At 42.8% G+C, this 20,363-nt stretch overlaps 1 protein-coding gene across 4 annotated transcripts; it reads left to right on the top strand.

Moving 5' to 3' along the window:
* Nucleotides 1–3,704: 3,704 nt before the first annotated feature.
* Nucleotides 3,705–20,293, top strand: NEMP2 (nuclear envelope integral membrane protein 2). Of its 4 annotated transcripts, XM_049815004.1 has the most exons (10): nt 4,679–4,733; nt 5,958–6,075; nt 7,373–7,488; nt 9,069–9,297; nt 9,472–9,544; nt 10,551–10,644; nt 11,349–11,463; nt 12,113–12,338; nt 14,553–14,729; nt 16,930–20,293. In XM_049815004.1, exons 3-10 carry the CDS (start codon nt 7,399–7,401, stop codon nt 17,153–17,155), a joined length of 1,230 nt encoding a protein of 409 aa, XP_049670961.1. In that variant the 5' UTR covers nt 4,679–4,733; nt 5,958–6,075; nt 7,373–7,398; the 3' UTR covers nt 17,156–20,293. The 4 variants fall into 4 exon arrangements, with proteins under 4 accessions (XP_049670953.1, XP_049670946.1, XP_049670969.1 ...); XM_049814996.1 differs by lacking the exon at nt 5,958–6,075 and having other exon boundaries at nt 3,705–4,733; nt 14,556–14,729; XM_049814989.1 differs by lacking the exon at nt 5,958–6,075 and having other exon boundaries at nt 3,705–4,733.
* Nucleotides 20,294–20,363: the final 70 nt, after the last annotated feature.

Raw genomic sequence — 20,363 nt, 5'->3', positions numbered from 1 at the left:
GGGGTTAAGAGGCCCTTGAAAAATGAAGTTTATAACATATTATTCAGAGCAAATTTAACATAATAAGTAAGAGCTCACGGTCAAAAAAAAAAAAATAATACTGCCTCTCTATTGCAGATTCAAAGCGAAGGAGGAATCTAGTCAGATTTGTACCACTGCTTCCTTGCTATATAAATAGCTGCAATTGGCATGCTAAAAATAAACTAGATAAATATTTAAGGCCCACTGCTACTTAACTTACTGTTGTACTTTCTTAGTGCTTACTGTTGTGTAAATCAGGAATAATATCAATGAGCTCAATGAATTTACACCAGATTACTTTGCTGAAGTCAGAGGGAGGGACTGTGTTTCCAGCAACTGCAGACACATCCTCCTGTGAACATTTTACCGTTGGCTGACTGAGCTTTCCTTCCTCCTGACCTACAGGTCCCTTTGATAGCAACGGGAAAATGAGCATAGGGTTAAATGCCAAGACCGCTGCGTAAATCAGAAGCCATACAAGAAGGAAAAAGCTGCTTTACTCAGAGGCATTTATCTAAAAACATTCAGACTGCACCAGTCTCAGACATGCCTGACCCCCACTAGTGATACAACGGGGAAATGTGCTATGGCACATAGTTTTTCAAAAGCATGGACAGCTAGAATAAGCATCCTGCGTTTATATTAAATAGGCAAAGAAAAAACAGCATAATGAAAAAATATGGTCCTTTTGCCTAATCCGTAAGATAAACAGGTAACTTTTGAAACACCATTTCTCTTGTTAATTTTTAAGCTTAGCCTGACCAAGGACTACAGAAGATATCTGCTACCTAGAGCAGTTTAGGAGAAAGAAATATTCCTAGTAGAGCAGTATCTAGCTCAGTATCTATACATGTCAAATAAAATAGTGATTACAATAAAACTACTGTAAAAATAAGTAGCTATGCTTTTCTTTTGTAGATAATTTTTCTCCCCCCAAAATAACTCAGTATTTTGCCCATGAAATACTTCAGACTAATGCACTCCTGAAAAAACAGCTGGAAATGAACAAAATAGTCTCAAATGGCTCTTCTGTCTAATTTTAACTCTACGAGACCATTTTACATCAAATAAAAAGACAACATAATGTACCTGATAATAAATGGCATTATTTGTGAGGGCACTTAGGAAACATGAATTATTTTTATTACTGGAATAAACATTCAACAGAATCCACCAAAACATGTGAAACTATTTTAAGGGGAAATACAGTAGTTCTCCATCCTGAATAAGCCAAGGCAAAAAAAAAAAAAAAAAAAAGGTCAAACCAAAACAAACTGTGCTTAAGCACATATAGGTATTGTGTTATTGTGATTGCATGGGAAAACTAAAGACACAAAGGCTGCCTATTTTGCTATTTTTTTCTTGCTTTTCCAGGAAACCAAATATTAAGTACCTGGCTTACAAACCTCCTCCAGCAGTTGATCCCACTTCCTTTGACGTTCACCTCCTACAAATGACACAATCCAACGCCCACATGCCAGCTCTAAGAAAGCAAGAATGCTGTGACTTCAACAAACCCCAATCCACTTGGGGCAGGCCAAAGAAAGATAAAACACCCTGCAACTCTGCAAACAAGTTATACCCATTGCTGACTTAAGGAGGGGGAAGGAAGAGCAAAGGCGGGGGGGGGGGGGGGTGGGCGGGGTGGAGAAAAAAGCAGAGGAAGCATCCTTCGTCATCTAGAGCACATGTTGAGATTTTAACAGCACACCTGGAAACTAAAAGCCTCTACTAACTCTAGTTAGAAAGTAGACAGTAGGCTACAACTGGGTAATGAGCATCACCTTGCAGGGTAGGAGCCGGGACCCCAAGTGCCTTGTCCCCAGCTCAGACTTGCAGAAGCTGCAAGGGAGAGGGTCTGTCTCCAACAGCACTAAAGCGCAAGGTAGGCAAGGCTTTGAGGAGCACAGAGGACCTCCCCATGGATTGCTTTACACAGATGTAGCCTATTTCTATGGCTGCACAGGCCAAATAAATCAGCAGCAGTGAGTAGCTGGGGCCCTTGTGGAAGAAAAGGGATTCAGCAGTACAAAGAAGATTTGGTATTACATCTAACATTACAGTCAGCTTTTAAGCAGCCAGATGTGGGCATTGCAGATGATGTTAAGGAGCGTTTTAGGTGTCAGAGCATATTGGGTAGCATAACCCAGAGCTCCAAAAGCCTGAGAGGAAAGCACACGCTGGGGACATGGCTCTGCACTGCCAGCTTCCCAGTTATTAAAGTGGCAATTTGTCAAAAGCATGGAGCCCGAGAGCACTCCATACTGCATCCTGGGAATGTGGCCCATTCCCAGTACTGCTAGCATCGCTGCCTGCCACAACCAGGTCTTCCCCCAAGCTCTCCCAGCCAAAAGCTGGTCTCACTCAACTCTCCCCAGCTTAGGAGACCTGGGAAGGGCAGAGCTTCCATGAGCTGAGCCACACCTATAAACGACCTCCCTCTTCTCCCCCATTTTGAATTATATTTGCGAGCAAGCAGTTAAAAACACTGCCTTTAAGCTCAGAACCCAAGCTTTGTCCTAAGCAACATCACCATTTAGGAAGTCAAACAAACAAACAGGAAGCAAGGAAATGCCACATAATTACTCAGAGCCACCCTAGAAGGAGGGCTGTAGCAAAAGCACCGAGTCTCTTTTATTAAAGATTTCTTGCTGCGGTAGAACACTGCCTAATAGCTGCTGTATCCTGCTTGAACGAGTACATTCTCCTCGGAAATCAAGCAAAGGTTTCTAATCATTTTTGACAGAGTGCGGTCCCCTAAAGCTACATTTTCAGTCTGATTCATGCTGACTGACTGTAACCCTACGACAGTTATTGAAAGTTAATTAGCAGTGAAGTGCAAAGAGCTCTAGGAATGAAAATACAAGCAAGAGCTGAATGTGGAGTGTCTCCTTTCCCAGAAAAATACTGTCAAGAAGGTTAACGTAACCGAAAAAATATTGAAAATTGAAAATGCAAAAGGGATTCTTCTAATAACTTGGCTATAATTGTTCCTTGCTGTTTAGACACGCAACTGAGAGGTAACATATTTCTAAGCGTTTATTAGGGATGCAGGTAGGCAAAATCCCAGCATTTATTTCTTTCTTCACCACATTTGCTAGAGAAAGCGCCTGAAAAGTTATATAAAGACAACACCCAAATTACATAAAGACAAATAAAGATACAAATCAATTGCTGCTTCCTTTGCAGACTGAAGTTTGTCAGATGTTGCACACGCTATCAAATCCCAACTATTTTTGCCCTTATTCTCCACTTCCTCAGTACTTGCAAGGAATGATCTGCAGTTACACGCGAGCCCAGCCAGTGCAGAGCGGGTGTAGGAGGCGAGGCGAGCCGCAGCCCCGCACCACCCACTCCCCGCAGATGTAAGCGCAGAGACAAGGTGCGAGGCAGTGGGCAGCCCCCTTCAGGTGTTAAAAAAAGCCCACTCTGGCACCCCAGGGAATTGGATCCAGCCCTAAACAATCAAAAATAACTCCAAAAGCAACCTTCATGGAGAGAAATGGCATAGTTTTAAGAACAAGGAAGGGAACACATTGTAGCAAAGCAAGTAGGTTGGAAAGGCCAAATGTAGGGCTCGGAATAAAAATAGATGTTGGTGATGCCAGAATGCCTTGGCAAAATTGTGTTCATTGATTTTCGTAGAATAGGAAAAAAACTCCAGCCCTTTCCACCCCTGACTGCTGACTGTGACTCACAAGCGATCTAAAATGACTGCAATGAGCAAGCGGGGACTGAGCTGAGTTGGACCTAGCTCGTGTCTTCACAGTGCTGACGGGGGAACAGCATGTCCTGCTCCAGGCTCTTCTTGTGGCTGCCTAGGAAGTACAGAAAAGCAGGGGACGTTCACCTCCATCAAAGCATCCAGTAACATTTCATTCAGGGAATTCCTCTGGGTGGGCAGAGGGTCCGATTAATGCGTGTCGCTCAATGGCTGACTCAACCACCGCCAGTTGCAGGCACGCTGGTGACCTGGCCTGGCCTTTCCCTCAGGCTGGGTGGGGAAGGGGGACTCTGGCGCAGGGTGCCTAAGGAGGCAAGTATTAACTCTCTTCTGTTCGGTTGGAGTGGCGGCCCCGGTTGAGGTTTGGAAGCGTCGCGAGCTGTTCACGCGAGCCTTTGTCTTGGGACCGATCTACACCTTGACCGATAAGGGCAGTCAACGTTTTCGGTCAGCCAGGCAGCGATGGGACCGCAATGCAAGGCAACGCTTCTGCTGAGCTCTCGCATTCGCGCCATTTTCCTTTTTCTTCCCAAGCGCCCACTCTTAACTCCACGGAAGCCCTAAAACCCGAGTGAGAGAAACGAGGGGTAGGACGCGACGCACCACGACAGGTGCCTGAGGCGCCTCCCCGCCGCTGCCCAGGCCGGACCCCCGCCTGCTCCCCGCGCGAATACTCGGGACGAAGCGGGGTGAAGCCCCTGCCCAGGGCCGGCCACCCCGGGCCGGCCCTGCCCTGCCCGCCGCCAGCCGAGCGCAGCCCTCCGGCGGGGGAGCGCAGGGCCGCACCGCCCCTTCCCCGCGCCGGGGCCCGCCCTCGCCGCCACCGAGAGGGGCGAGCCCGGAGCCGGCGGCCGCCACATGAGTCCGGCGCGGCCGCTCCGCCGCTGGCAGCGCCCCCGGGCCCGGCCGGGGCCGAGGCCGGGGCTGGGGCTGCTCCTCCTGGCGCTGGCCGGGGCGGCCGGGGGCAGCGGGCAGGCGCCGTCAGCAGGTACTGGCCTTCCCCTCCGGCCCCCAGGGGCCTGCGCGGGGCCGGGAAAGCTCCGCCGGCGCCGGCGGCGGAGCAGGGCAGGCCGCGGGCGGGGTGGCGGTGCTCCTGGGGGTGGTGGGGTGCCCGTGCCCTTGCCCGGGTGGTCACACGCTGGGGGCGCAGGGGAGTGTCTCACTCCCCCCCCCCCCCCCCCCTCCGTCCCGTCCCGTCCCGTCCCCTTGAGAAGAGGGAGCGGGGGACACACGTTCTCCTCCCCCCCGGTTTCTCTGGGCCTCCATTCGCCGCCGGTACGGCGCGACCTGCTGCCTCCGGCTTCTGCCCAAAATGGCGCTGCCCGACGGAAAGGCGGGGGCCGCCGCCTCCCTCCCCGCCTGCTTGGGCCGAGAGCTAAAGTGGTTTCCGGGGCCGGAGGCGTCCCTGAGGCGCTCCGCTGTTTTCTCCCGCTTGTCCCACCTGGGTTCGGTTTCCACAAGATTGTTGTGCGTGTGGTGCCTCGTGGGACAGATAGACGCGGGCGCCGCGGACCGGCCTGGGAGAAGCTGCGTGGGCAGCGCGGCAGCGAGCCCTCGTGGAGCAAGTGCCCCGCTCCTGCGTGTGGGTGGCAGAGGGGGGTAAGGCTGGGTACCGCCGGCACGGGAAACTCGGCTGTAGTCCGCATTACTCCCGCTGGCTTTCCCCTTAACTTGATTCAGAGAGCGTTGGCTGCAGAACAGAACGAAGGCAGCGAAACCCCAGACGGTTGTTCCCAGCTGTAGCAGTAATCCGGCAGTCAAGAAGCTGCTTCCCCCCCTGGCCTTGACATGCCCAAGTCTCGGGCATCCTCCAGACTCTGCAGCAGATGCCGATTCTCTCCACTGCTCGTAATCTCAGAAGTTGAGAGTTGCCCTCTCCGTGTGTCCTCACAGTAGCTAAAATCCTCGTCCATCTCACGGTTACCTGTTCAGGGGTGCCTTTCCTTTTGGAAGGGGATTGTTTCGCTCTGTGGAGCTGATGTCATGTTTGAAGCAAATTATTTTTCTCAAGAAAATGCCTTAAAATTAGGGCAGGTAAGAAAATACTTGCTAGCGTTGTATATGGAGGACATTGCTTCTAATGTGGATGGACAGTTTATCTGTAGTGGCAGAAAATCCTAATATGCCCTGCAGGGAAGGTGTGGGCACTCTGCTGCGTTTTGGTCCTGCTAGGGTATTGCTGTTTCCTATCACTGGATCATCTTGGTTTTAGCCCTGGGTAGTGCCCAGCCTCGCCCGCTTGCCGCGTCAGTCAGTCGGCAGCACTTCAGAGACCAATGAATCCTTTTGCAGGTTCATCTGATGACTTTTATGGAAGTGCCTGTCAAGAGGTACAGCCACAGCCAGCCCTTGTCTGAAGGCTTGTGCTCCCTCCCACTGGATTTGCCATGGATGAAAATTAATCAGATTGTTAATTTTGCACAATAAAAAATGCCCAAATTTTAAGTTTAAACCAATTTACTTTAGCAGGATGACCTGTGGATACTTTAATTCTGGAATGACTTAATAAACTTACGTAAGAACATCCACACAGGTATTTTTCATTGGCTTAATTAAATTGGTTAAAAAAATAATTTAGCCTAAGTTCAGCTTCCTTACAGAGACAGGGCAGGTTTTTACCTGCAAACAGTATCTCCTTGTCCAGATTAAGACTGTTTTGCACATACTCATTTTGCTGTTCTGAGTGTATGACGGTGTTTTAGCAGTTATTACTGAGCTTGGCTTAGACCTACATTTTCTATTCAGTGAGCCAGATGATTCCCTCTGTTCAGATCTGTAATTATTTCCTTTATTCTTCTCTTTAATTATGTTCCTGCAACACTGCGGTAATGCACTGTAGGGTATATTTTACACATGTATGTAGATCGGAATGTATGTTATTCTTCAAAGTTTGCTCCATAAATCTTTCAGGTGCATTTCTGCTCAAAAGTGCAATCTAATTCTGAAGATCGTAGGGGCTCATTAACATTTCAGGAGAGTTAGACCAATTAGCATCCCTAATTAAATGACTTATGGCAAGCTATCAGTGCAGTTGCCTTGTTACATGTCATGGCTGGACCACGTCAGGAAAATTTGTTTTGAAAAGAAGAGTTGTGTTATTTAACATTAGAAACATTTCCGAGGGAGAGGAGTATGATTTCTGCCATCAGCAGCCGTGTCATGTGCGAAATGACTATTTTAATATGTAAGCCTGTTTACCTGCTCAGACTCCCACAGTTGCATTCACCATTGGTATAAGCATCAACTCCGGTGGAGTTACACCCACTCGTGCAAGCAGTGAATTTGGCCCAGGGGCCCTATTCCAGTGCCATCAAAACACTGATACCAAAGCCAAGTTTTTATGGATTACATTTTTTAAAAATAACACCCTAGATTAATTCCCCCCCCCCCCCCCCCCCCCAAAAGGTGTTGCAGTTTACTCTGGAGCCCAAATGACTTGATTAGAAGTCTGATTTGAATTTTCAGCTAAATGGTATTGAATGTGCTACCCTGCAGCATAGTTTTCACGTTTGATTATCTGCAAATTGCTTGTGATTCCCTCAGCATATACAATAATGAAATGGAGGAAAATTATACATTTGTATTTGATACATGCTAAAAATTAACTTTTCCGCCCCCCTCCCCCAGGTAGAAACTGTAGCTTTTTGCAGGAAATGGATGTAATCCAGAAACAGGATGAAAACTGTTACTGCTATGTGCAAAACAGAACCATTCACTTACAGTACATTTGGTCGACTCTTCAGGTAAGAGGCCGTTTGGGGGATCATTCAGATACGCAATACGTTTCTTGTGAACTTTTGCCAGTGAAGCATATGATCAGTTATCAAGACCAAAGCAGGTTCTCTGTGTAATTGGTAGTTTGAATGGTGTATAGGTAGGACCATGATAAAAATGCAGCATTGCGATCCTCCACTTCAGATGCAGTTAGGTTTGTCTCTCTTTATGCGAAGGATGTCAACCAGGCTTATAGTGTGATGCCACACAAACATTAACATAGTGTTGTGCTTTATTTTGTTGCACACCTTTTCTGCTGATAGACCACTGTTAACCTCTGCAACAAATGTTTTTGCTTATCGCCAAACGCCTTTATAAAACTTTTAAATTTGAGGATAAAATGCAGTTCTGCAACTCACTTGCAGTAGCATACCAGGCCACAGTATAGGAACCAAAAACATATTAGATCGTGACTAATGTAAAAACAGCAGTAGCAGTGCATTTTTGTTTTTCTGAGTAACAGAGGGTCATCTTACAAGAAAATACCTTTAGAGATTAGCTCGAAACAATGTAAAAATCTCTCCACAGTGGAAGCAATAATAGCTAAAGGAATAAGCTGACTATCTGCGTGGTTCCTTTTTGTCCCGGGAAGTACGTCTCTGGACAAAGGAAGGAAACAGTTTCACTTCATCTCTGTTGGAGGAATTTGCTCTCAGATATAGGAAGTGGAACATCCCTTTGTCTGTTCCCAGGACTGTCTTCCTCAGGAACATGCTGCAGGTGTTTTTATGAACGGTAGCAGACTTCAGGTGGTGAAACCCTCCAGCAGTCACACAAGCTTTTCCTGGAGTAAATGTTCAAAAGCAGGAAGCTGAGATTTTTCCCACAACAAATCGCTTGCTGACATGTAGTCTCTTCTCCCATTAGAAGCCTGTTTTATTACCTGTTGCGTCACTTTTTTTGTAGATGGGTCTTTGTTGTCTTATAGGCCCTGATCAAGAGCTCACAATGAATCACAATCTTCAGGAAGATCATCCCATCTCAGAAGATTGACAAGATTTTTTACCAGTTTGGTTGGGGAGGGTGCTAGGAGCTAGCAAGAAACCCCAAAATTCCCAGCAGGAATGTGCTTATATTTAAATTTCTGGTTATGCTATCTTTCCTTTTCCTTATGCCTCTTCTGTCCTTAACATGAAGATTGCATTAACAACTACAAGAAAAGCAAGTCCAGTTTCTTACAGTTCAGGAGGGGAACGGGGAAGAAACTGTGGTCAAGTCAAATATTACTGGTTTTGTTAGAAATTTGTGTGTGGCTAAGTGTCGTGGTAAAACCAACCCCACTGAGCTTTTGGATATATTGAGGCCCCTCTGTAGAACTTCGCTGACATTGAGTTCTCTGAATCACCTTGTAAGGCCTAAAGAATTAATCTTTGCATAATATGAATAACCAATATTAAACAACTAAGAATTGCACTAGCATTTTATTCTTGAGCTCTCTATACTGATGTTCATTATCACATGTATGGCTTATATGCTATATAGTTCAGAAAAACAAAAAACCCCAGTGGTTCTGAGCTACTTCTTTGTGTATTCTGTTGTTTGTTTTTAGGTAAAAGTTAACAGCAGAGAAATGTTCAGGTTTGAGCCTATTTCGGAAAAAAGCAACTGTCGTAATTCAGAAACTGTTTTTGAGTTTGCTGCATGTGCTGTTCAAATCTTCTGGAAACCAGAGACATCTATGGAAACTTTCATGAGCATAAAACAATATGGAGAGGATGTTTGTTTCAAAATACAGCCCTTCAAAACCGAACCATACATTGTGAGTGTGAAACGAGAAAGTAAGTAAAAAAGCTTTTGGTTTAAATTACAGATAGATTGGTATTGCCAGTACTACTGAATGTACCATCTCTTCTGTAAGAAGCTTGGGACTTTTCTGTTGATATTTTATATAATCAGCATTTCAGATTGAATTAGTCTAAAGTCCATTTCTATTTTTTTCCCCCTTTTTTTAGTGCTAGATGGAAAGCTCTTGTTTTTGTTTGTAGCTGGAATTTTTCTGTTCCATTTTGCAAACACCCTGAGCAGGTGAGTACTAGGTGCTGGTTTTTGACCTTCTTCCCCAAAGCCTGTGTGTCTTTGGTCTGTTTTCTAAGCTAAAGAGGTGGTTCTTTGGGAAAGTGAAATAAGAAAACTGAACATATATTTAAAACTCCATACCGATTGTGACGTATCTTGGGAGTGCTGCACTCTTATTAATCACGTAGCTGTGTTAGGGTTCTTGTATCCAAGCTTCCTGCACTGGGCAACACCAAGACAATCCTCAGCAAGCAAGTGTGTGGATTCAGGAGAATTCTTTCTCCCTTTTGTAGACCAGTGAGGTTAGCTGAATGCTAAATACTGCTGCATGTATTATAAATGATGCCTTCCTGCAGCAAGAAATGCTTAGGATGAGGTCATCTGGGCCCTCCTCTGCCTCCTCCTTTGTGCCAACCTTTTCCTATTGTTCTTTTGATGCACGTTTTGCATAGCATGTAAGGGAGGGTACTTACAGCAAAACATGTGTCTCATGACTTCAAAGCAAAATGAGTCACAAACTAATTGTCAGGAGGCACCTCTAAAACAAGCAGAGCAGTAATAGGTTTTATAGAGTTAACTCTGAATTCAAAGTTAGACTTCATAAATGCATAAGCTTAGAAAAAAAAGCTTTTGGGTTTGTGGAGGTTTTTTTACATTTTAGATTAACCCCCCCCAACTTTTCTTGCAGTACAGAAGCATGTCAGTACATAGAAGAAAATGAAATTACTAGAAACTAGAAGGTCAATGAAATTGGAAATAGTGTGAGCTTTAAAAAAAACAACAAAACACCACCATCTCCTAGCCTGTAACAACTCCAGTGACCTGAAGTATCTGTTGGGAATTTTTCCTTACACAGATTTAGTATCTAAACTGGGCCTGTTAACCATGTAACTACAACTCTAACTTACAGTTGTGTTAAGTTCTTACTGAAGATCACTGCCGTTTTTACAGATGTTGGCAACTTAACCAATTACAAATTATACTTCTCACCATCTTCTGTCTTGTTCTCTTGCAGGAGTACCAAGTTCTTCTACCTTTCTGGAATAATACTGGGTGTTCTTGCTCTGCTAGTCTTTGTCCTGTTGACACTTAAAAGGTTTATTCCAAGGGTAAATCTACATTTATTAAACAAAATAATAATAATCATCAACATAATATAGAAGTGAAGAGTACGGAGCCAGATTCTTTCTGATCTTGCTCTGGTTTTGTGGCCAGGTAACTCCATTGAAATGACTGCAGGATTTCTTGCGTCAAGTAAACAGAATTAGGTTAGAATCAAGTTCTAGTTAGCTTGCTCCTGAGTTTAAAGTAACAAGACATTGTTGATTTACAAGAAGAGTTTATTCTGAAATGTAAATTCTTTTATTGGACTGGAGCTAAGCTTACTTTTGAATCTATGAATCAGTCTAAATCCAAATGTAGTTTTAGTGGCAACTGGGACAGATTCTGTTCCATTTGCCAGAGACAATTCATTGCAAGGCAGATGTGAATTTTTCCTTTACTTTTACAAAGTCTGTGCATTCTCACAATATTGCTGAGATATGTTAATTGGAAATACGTTGCAATAGGCTTATACCATGACATGGGGACATGATATACAAATACAGAGATGCAGCTGCTCCACTTAAAATTGATATTGTTTAGTCGTAGCATGCAGAGCACTGTACAGTGGAAGTCTAACACAGATCATAAGCCGTGTAGCTCTACTGAATATCACATCTGGTTTTGACTGTGAGTTCCCTTGCACACAATGGTCCTGATTCTGACTTGAAATTTTTTTTTTTTTTAAAGTTTTTTAAAATTTTATTTCCAGCACAGTACTTTCTGGATCTTAATGAGTGGCTGCTGGATGTCCTCTCTATATTTTATTTACTGCTTCAAAGAGAATATGCAGTGGTTGTGGTCTGAACACAGAAACTACTTGTTAGGTAAGAAAATTATCAAAAAACGTGCTCAGATTTTGGTTTAATTTAGTGGTTAAATGAATACCTGCACATAAAAACCAAAATCAAGTGACTCATTTATGGAGCACTTTTTTCTCCTAAACTGTAGACGTTGGAATATTCCAAAGGTTCCTAATTCATTCAAATGAGTGTCTACTCACATTGTGTCATTAAATAAGGAGTTTGATATAGTGGGCCAGTAGCAGCTTTAAGAGCAGATTTTGCCTGTATTACTTGTTCATTGATTTGCCACTGCATACGTTCTGTGTAACAGCAAAGGGCCACTATGCTGGTTTGTATTTTGCTGCATTTGGGAACTGGATGCATAAATTGCTAACTGGATGCAGCTGCAGGGGCTGACAAATCTATTGATCTGGCACCTGCCTCGACATTCACGCACAGGGAGAATTCACGTGCAGCTTGCAGCATTAGCTAAAGGCTGTTCACAGATCACCTCGTGAACTCTTGGCACACTTTTGAAATATCAAGCACATACAACTTAGTGCAAATATCTATAAGACAAGAAACAGCAGGCTATACTTCACAGCAGTTGCAAGCTTTGCGAACGAAACTAATGAAGTTTATATGGGTAGTTTGCATCTTTTTTCTCCATGTCCTCCTTTTGTTTCTACAGGGTATTTTCTGGCTGTTGGAATTACCAGCTTTGCCATTTGCTATCAGCATGGACCGCTTACCAGTGAACTGAACATAACCTTGTTCACATGGACGCTACAATTAACAGCCTCTGTCTTGATTTATTGTGGTGTGACCATACCTCAAGTTGCGTATGCGCTAATTGCAGTCAGCCTCTGTTCAAAAAGCCTGTGTTACCCCCTTGGTGCTGCTTGTCACATAGGCAGGTTTGTATCTATTTGTGAATGTGCAAGTCCCTGTATCACCAGGAAATACTGGAGGCTGATAATGGAAAACCCCTTACACTTGAATAGTGAGAAAAGCTTTAAAGCCCCAAGACACAGGAATTCAATTATTTTCCATTTGGCAGTTTTAAGCATGAGTTTTGTTCTATGGAGAATGGAGAAATGTGACTGTGCTCTTAAGTACAAATGTAGCACCTTCTAGTCTGCAGCACATGGTAACCAAAACATTTCTGTTTGGTTGGTTGATTAGACTGCAGAAATACTGCCTCAGTTTCGTGTGTAGTGAGAGAATCTGCAGGTAACTCATACTGAATCTTATGGGATAAACGTGTACTATCAGCGAGGAAGATGATGTTAAAAAGTCCCTGTAGATTAGACAGTGTAGAGTTCAGAGACTAAAAACCCGTGTCCACAAAAGTAATGGTTTCCATTCATTTTAGTTTTCCAAGGTTGGTATCCTAGATGTACATGTCTACGTTTAATTTGTGGAAACAACCTGTTGTCACTGTGGAGCCATTCCCCTGTATTCCCAGAGCCCCATTTATATTGTGGCATTTGGAATGGGAACTGCTTGAAATATGTAGACCTTAAGTTTACTAGGCATTTTCATTAGCAATATGGGAACAACATGTTTGCTCATCCCTGAATTTGAAGCATGTTTTATCACCAATACAACACAATGAAGATTCTAAAAAGTTCTGCCAATTTACATCTGTTTTTTACCTTCAGTGATGGCATCCAGATTGAGAGACTTTAGTGCAGACTGGTCTGTAGCTGTGGACTTCTGCTGAACAGCAGAGAACCAGGAAGAGGCAAAGGCTAGAACTGGCATAACCAAAGGAATAAAAAACATATAATTTCTTTTTTTAGTCTTTTACACCTTGTTTAGTTTTGAAGAACATATTGCTTTGCTCTTGTGCTCTTTTTAGATGTTGAAGGGTGGACTGGGTTGAAACTTTTTTATTTTAGGTAGAATTCATCATTTGTTGAAGAGTGATTTTTTGCCTGCAGCTGAAAAGCACAAACTGTTTCAAAAGCAACATACAGGATCAATACTTAACCTGATGTAAGCAGGTTCAGGTCACTCTGAAATCAGTAAGATTTGGCTATAAGCTCACTGAAGTCAGAACGTACCTGTTTTACCCTGAAACACTGTAGTTTTCCATGTGGACCTCTTTTGTTTTCATGATCTGATGCATGCTTCTATAAAGCCCAAAAGCACTGAAATAGAGCTCTACAAATTTATCTTTGGACAATAAGGGGGGGGGGGGGCAGGGCGGGGAATCAGTTTCAAAACACTAAGCAGTAGCACCAAACTGTGGCGCCGTGATGCCAGATACACAGTTCAGAGCAGCAGATACATCAAAATAACTAAGAATCTTGTGTTATTTGTTGTTAAGATCAGTACTGATCCCACTGAGCCAGCAAGACCCTGACCATTTGACCTGAACCAGGGCTACAGCTTGTTCTTGCTTTACAGGGGAAATAAAGCAGAAAGTGAATGCTGCTGGTTGGAGCAGGTGTTTTTATACAGAGCTGAAAGTTTTATGGGCATCCAGCCCTTGCTTATCTTAACTCATCACAACATTTAAATTGAAAGCAGTCGACAGAAGGGAACAGAACATGGCACACTTTCTAATTGATATCTAATTATATTATACATTGCTACGCAGCAGCTAAAAAAACATCAGATTGTAAACATTTTGGCCTCACACTACTCAGTTTTGTAATTTAAAGCAAGATTTAAGAGACGCGATCTAGTAAACAACATGAACAACTCATAACAGACTTAGAGCACTGCTTATCTTTGAAGTTACATATGCAGACTGGGTTTTGATTCAGCCCATGTCTCTGCAGACACATTTTGCATATTGCACCTAAAAATGGCTGAGCAAGCAGCCATCTATTTAACTCGATGAGATTTTAGCCCATGCATACACAATAAGGACCTGATCCAAAGCTCATTTGGAGCTCATTAGATAACATTCTGTGGAATTCTACAACTTTAAGACCTAGGGTAAATTGGCTAGCAAACATTAGCCACCTTGTCCTAAAATTTTAATGCAAGAACATAGCTTGTCCTTTTAAAAGGATAAAAGTGATTAATGCATGTTAATAACAGGTAGTAGAGAAAAAGGATGACAATAATTGTGCCAGAAGACTTTAGGAATACTAATTGTTTCAATTTCATTCTAGAAGAATGAAGAACCACTTTAAATCAAAAAAGTTAGTGTTTAAACGCCTTACTGAAGAGGAGTATCGAGAACAAGGTGAAACAGAAACTATGAGAGCTCTGGAGGAGCTACGCTCATTGTGCAGGAACCCTGACTTCCCATCATGGTTAGCTATATCCAAACTCCAGTCCCCACACAGGTAAGAAAATTTGGCTTCTCTAAAACAGGAAACACATTGTACAGACACTGTTACACAGCAGACTCAGATACTACTTCAGGCACTGTTCCAGGTGTGTTTATCTTGCATGCAGTCAGACGTGTGGGTAGCTTTATCTACTTGAGTAATCCCACTAAAGATCACAGCCACACCTCTCAAGGATTTTACTTGCTGGTAGTATTAAACCCCGTTTGTTCCTCTCCAACCATAAATTACTCTGAGAGTTTGCAGATGTTCACAGCTAATTCATGGTAATGGCAGCTTTCCCTAAAATGTACACACTTTCTACAGTGCCTCTGTAAGTTCCTACACAGTGACCCAAGTGGCTGTCTAACCAGTGAAATACCCCTTTCTTCAGTTTTGAGAGCAGTACACTTATGCATTGCGTAGTATTGGGGCACGCTGAAGATACATGCTCAAATATTACTTGTATTAAGTTCTCTAACTGCAAGCCTGCACAGCCAAGAAATCCTATTACTTGTAGTATCAACCAATACCTAAGACTAAGAATACAGAGGAAGAAAAATCAGTGCCTGCACCTACAAAGTATAACAGGTAGAAGAGCTGCTCCAGAGATAGCTTAAGAGACAAATGTAAGACAAATACATGTTAGGAAGGGAAGGGGCAGATAAATGCAGCCAGAAAATATTGCAGAATATAAAATTAATCATAATAGCAGTGCATTTCTGTCAAAACTGAAACTCTGAGATATTGAGCAGAGTTTCACATATTACCCAGCCACAAAGACTTGGCCCTTGCTACAGAACCAAGTGTCACAATTTCAAAGAAGCCCCAGTCAGCTTGGAATTTAATCAATAGAAAGTTAAAACTAGTTTCAGAACCTTCATCTTCTTAGATGGTCACACAGAGAACCTCTGTGCCAGGTTTTATAAACTTACTGTGAAGCTATCTTATTTTCTAAGATACTTGCATTCTATAGCACGATTGAAAGATACAAAAAAGTGAAAACTCGCTGCAGTATTGCAAAGCAAAATACTGCCAAATGCACAAAACAGTTGAGACACACGTATTTGCTAGCCATCACTTAGTTAATATAGCTCTTACGAACTGTTCACTATAAAAATACAAAAATAAAAAGGAGAACCAACAGAAGTCTGATTTGAAGTTGAGTACCCTTTCAAGCTTCCATTAAGCATCAGAAGATAGTTCAACACAAGGCAAACCTGTAAAACACAGCCAGTCCAACTCTATTCCCCATTTAGACTAACAGTGCTTCCAAGAAGAGAGAGGTGACAACATTCATCTCACAGAAATGTTAAGTCTAAAATGTAAATTATTGATCAGTTTACCAGATATATCAGAACTCCAGAATGTAGCTGCATTTCCTTTTTCTTAAGTTTCTCTGATGCTGTCGACACTTACCCAGGTGTCAGAACTGCCGTCTGTTTCCACACTCTTGCCAGAAACCTCCAGCTCCGTTCTATCTCTTCAATGTACTTGTCCACTGAAAGTCAGATTTGTGACAAATTGAAATGTAGGGTCAGTGCTAAGTTCATGCTTTGTTCTGCCAGACCTCCAGTTTGGCATTTACTTGGAGCAGCTGCACAATTCCCAGTCTGCAGCTCCACATTCACCAAAAGCAGGAATTCTTTGGCAAGACTTTAGCTCAGCCTGCTCAGAATTTGCATGCAGCACCAGAAGCAAGGTGATGGCGCAGCAACGTAGGAATGTGAAGTTCTCACCTTCTTTTCCTTTCATTAGCAATGTCAACTTACCTGAATTCTTACAGCCTTTGTCTCAAATATGCTACAGCTTTAATTTATTTTTAGAAGCTAAAGTATCATCTATCCAACTGTACAAATGCTTACTCTGGATTACCCCAGGAGTACTGACAAGATGAGAAAACGAAGTTAGATCTTCTTGCTTAGTCACAAGACCTTGCAGATGGCCTCCAGAAGAGCAGAATTTACTTATATAGGAAAGAATAAAGACTGAAAAGATGAGGCAGGAAAACAAATCTTCAGAGTTTCTGCCATCCATTGTGATTTACACACTCTGTCATTCAGGTCTCCCTAGCTCATGTTGCAACTACCCCTCATCTGCACTGCCTGTGAGCGTGTCCTTACAACATCCCTGCTTAACTGGCAGTATCCCCTGCATTTACAGTGGTTTTTTTTTTTCATTTCTCAGCTGATGAATTCTCTCTTTAAAAATCTGGCAGGTTTGCAGGTTTTATTCTGGGATCTCCCCACGTCTCACCTGCAGAAACAAAGGCGCATGATGAGGAATATGGCATTGGGAGCTTCTTCCTGGAAGAGCAGCTCTTTGAGACAAGGGCAGAATCTGAGCAAGATGATCCAGCCAATTCCATCCATGAAGGAGATGAGGAGGATGAAGATGAAATGCATAAACAAATATCATTTCCATATGCTACTGAGTTGCTCTGAGTTTTGGGAAATAACCAAAAAAAGGAGAGGGAAAACACATTCGTCCTAGGAAGGATACAGACTGAGAACTCGCGCTTGGTGATTTCTTGTGGTTGCTGGTGGACAAACAAGGATTTCTGAAAAAACTGTTTCCTATATCACTGATGTTGCCTTATTAGAGCAACAGAAGGAAACCACAGGGGCTGTTCAAGTGAAGAGAATTCTCACGCTATTGGTACTTTTAACTGGGGAAGTAAATGTTGCTTATTTCCAAAGCAAGTACTGGCAGCAGCCTGTCCCACCAGGACGCCTTGTTTTTCCAAGGATACTACCTCTAGAGAACAGAGAATCTGTTCTGGCCCTTTTCATTGTCAAGTCCTCTGTGCTGAGCATTAGAGGGAGGAGAAGCCATTATTAGTACTCTACTAAGTACCCTATGTGTCAACAATTTTAATAATGCTTTTAATGTGCTGATAAACTATTTTTATTGTTTGTGGGACTTTCCAGTGCTAAAGATCAGTAGAGAGTTAACACAGTTGAACAAAGTTTGTTTGCTCTTCTGGCTAGGCTTGCTGTCTGTTAGCTTCATTTTGCCCCTCCACATTTGTTTTAAGCTCCTCTTACTCTTCAGAACCCTGCCTGACTTTTCACCCTCTGCTTGTATTGTTCTGTTCTTGGCCTCCGCCCTAGTTACACTGCACTTTGTTCTTTCTATGTCTCTGTTTCTTCACATAGTCTTCTTCCCTCTTCTACAGGTCCCTCTGCTGAACCTTTCTTCAGTCTTCTGCTTCTCCATCTCCAACAACTGCAGAGGAGAGGATTTTGATCCCCAAATGTATTTTTACTATTGTTTTCAATTTCACTGTCACCTTACCTCAGACGGGTGCTGCTGTCCATTCCAGGCCTCTCAACAGCCCAGGAAAGAGAACAAAGGCTGAGGCTGTTTCAGCTGCTTGGAGGAACTGCTGTCAGCAGAGCTCGAGTGATGCTGTAACCATGTAACTGGGAATACAGATAACCCACATATAGCTCCACTGTCCTCAGAGCACTCAGTAGTTTGCTCATTCAATAACAAGTGGAAAGTAATTCCAGGCAAAACAAGGAGGGAGGGACACCTGGCTCCTACCTCCCCATCTTTGACCCTCTTTGGGACTTAATCACAGGAGGTGTGTGGGGAGGAAAAGAAAAGAACAGAGAGAGAAATTTAGACAGTCAAATGTCTTTCAGCTTACGTATTACACGATCCTCGGCTAGGCAGTAGATCATGTCCCCTCAGTTTATCCACCTGCAAAGGTCATTTCCTTCTTTTGTTCTTTAGACTATCCCTATATTATGTCCTCGCCTTGCTGTTTTCCTTTACTGTCTTCCAAACTGCAGAAAACAAAAGACTATTAATTCTGGCACTGTCTGACTTTACAAACCCACCAGGAATTGCCAGTGGTGGGAAGCAGTTAGGTCTCCAGATGGGCATGTCAGACCAGGATATATTTGCTTTAAAACGTATTATCTTTTCTTTGTAACATGCCTAGTGATGCAGCATGACTTCAGCGGTGCGTGCTTTATTGTGGTTTCTCATCGTTCATCGCTGGACAAGGGAGAAAATCTGTTACCTCTAACAGTGCTAAGAACTGCTGCCATACCACATTCCAAGAGCTCCTCTGTATACAACATCACTCAGAGTTAGTGCTTGAAAGCCTTACTTACATGGTCCTTCCTCCTTTATATTGCTTCAACTTTGCTTCATTTTAAAATAAACACTTCCATTTTACAGTAAAGAGACACTTAACACCCCTTTGTGCTGTAAATTTATAAATACATATGCAGAATCGACAGCATGTTTAGCAGAGAGAAGCCCTGTCAAGCAGGTGATCCAAAATACACTCACTGTTAAGTCCACAACATTCAAAAATAGAGCAAGAGAGTTCTGTTCAGGAAGGCCACTAGCAGTAAGACTCGCCTCCGAGACAGGCTGCTGCTACCAAATCCACAGTTAAATTGCCACCCACACTCTGGAAGTCAGGCTTGGCTTGGGGGGTTCTGTCAGTAGCAAGAAGCTGGAAGCATTAGCTGTTGTGAAAGCAGAGGAAAGCTTCATTATCTTTGATGGTTTGGGAGAAGGATGGAAACTCCCCCCCAAACAATGGTCTTAGTAGACTAAAGATTTATTTTACCTTTGCCTGTATCACCATCGTGAAAATGAAGTACTTAAAATCATTACAGATTAGTCAAAAAAAGATACTTAAAAGAAATGTCTTAATGTTAAATGGTTTTTGCATGTTTTAAAGTACACAGGTTTTTTCAGTGTACTTTGTAGTTAGCCAAGAACTCCCATCCATGTGATTTGAGGCTAAGGGGGAGAATCAAATTTGTTCTAGCTTAAACCCAGTTTTTGTGGGTTTCCTCTCTTTACTGAGGTAGTGATGATCATTATTCCGTAAGTACATAATATGTATTTATATACAATAGCCCAGATAATACATTAAGATAATATTTTACGTAAGCAATATGTTAAATGGAAAAGCTACCCCAAGATAGGCCATTACATTTTTCAGACAGTCCCTTTTTCTAAATTATGTAGAACAGTATCAGGTACGCCAACTCCAACAAGGGAAAAATAAATGAACCCACATTTTATGTAGCTCTGAAGTCCATCATTTACCAGGGATGGGTAAATACTATCCAAAGGAGAACAGGAAACTACTAAGTACATCCAAGACAGAAGTGCAGCAATGTACGAGAAAGGCGACAACTACTTTAGTGGATGGCCAATGCTGACCTTAAAAATCCTCCCAAGCCTCTTCCAACATTGGAAGCATTTCATAAACAAAACCTACCGAAACCAACTGCTGTCATTGAGCCCTTTGCCAACAGTGAGTTTACTTGCACAGTGCTCCTGTGATATATGGAGATTACATAGGTTTACTAAAACACAATTGTTAAGTACTGTACAGTGTTCAGCCAGAAAAATCTGGCAAAAGAATCTAGATGTTAATCCATTGCCTTAACTGTTATAAAAGCCTTTCTTCCTTAATGAAGGGTGAGTTACATTTACTTTGTTTCATGGTCTTAAAAAAAGTTAGAATTTCATATTTATTTTGTATTCATGGTACAGCATACTTGATATACTGTCTTGTACTTTCAAGATTTTTTAAAATTAAAGTATTTTTCAACCATGTGGTTCTCCTCCCTTATGCATTTACTCTTTTCAGAACAGCAGGACATATGACAA

This window comes from Accipiter gentilis, chromosome 1 (genome assembly GCF_929443795.1).
Source record: "Accipiter gentilis chromosome 1, bAccGen1.1, whole genome shotgun sequence".
Classification (NCBI taxonomy): Eukaryota; Metazoa; Chordata; class Aves; order Accipitriformes; family Accipitridae; genus Astur; species Astur gentilis.
This window is presented reverse-complemented; position numbering and strand designations above follow the sequence as displayed.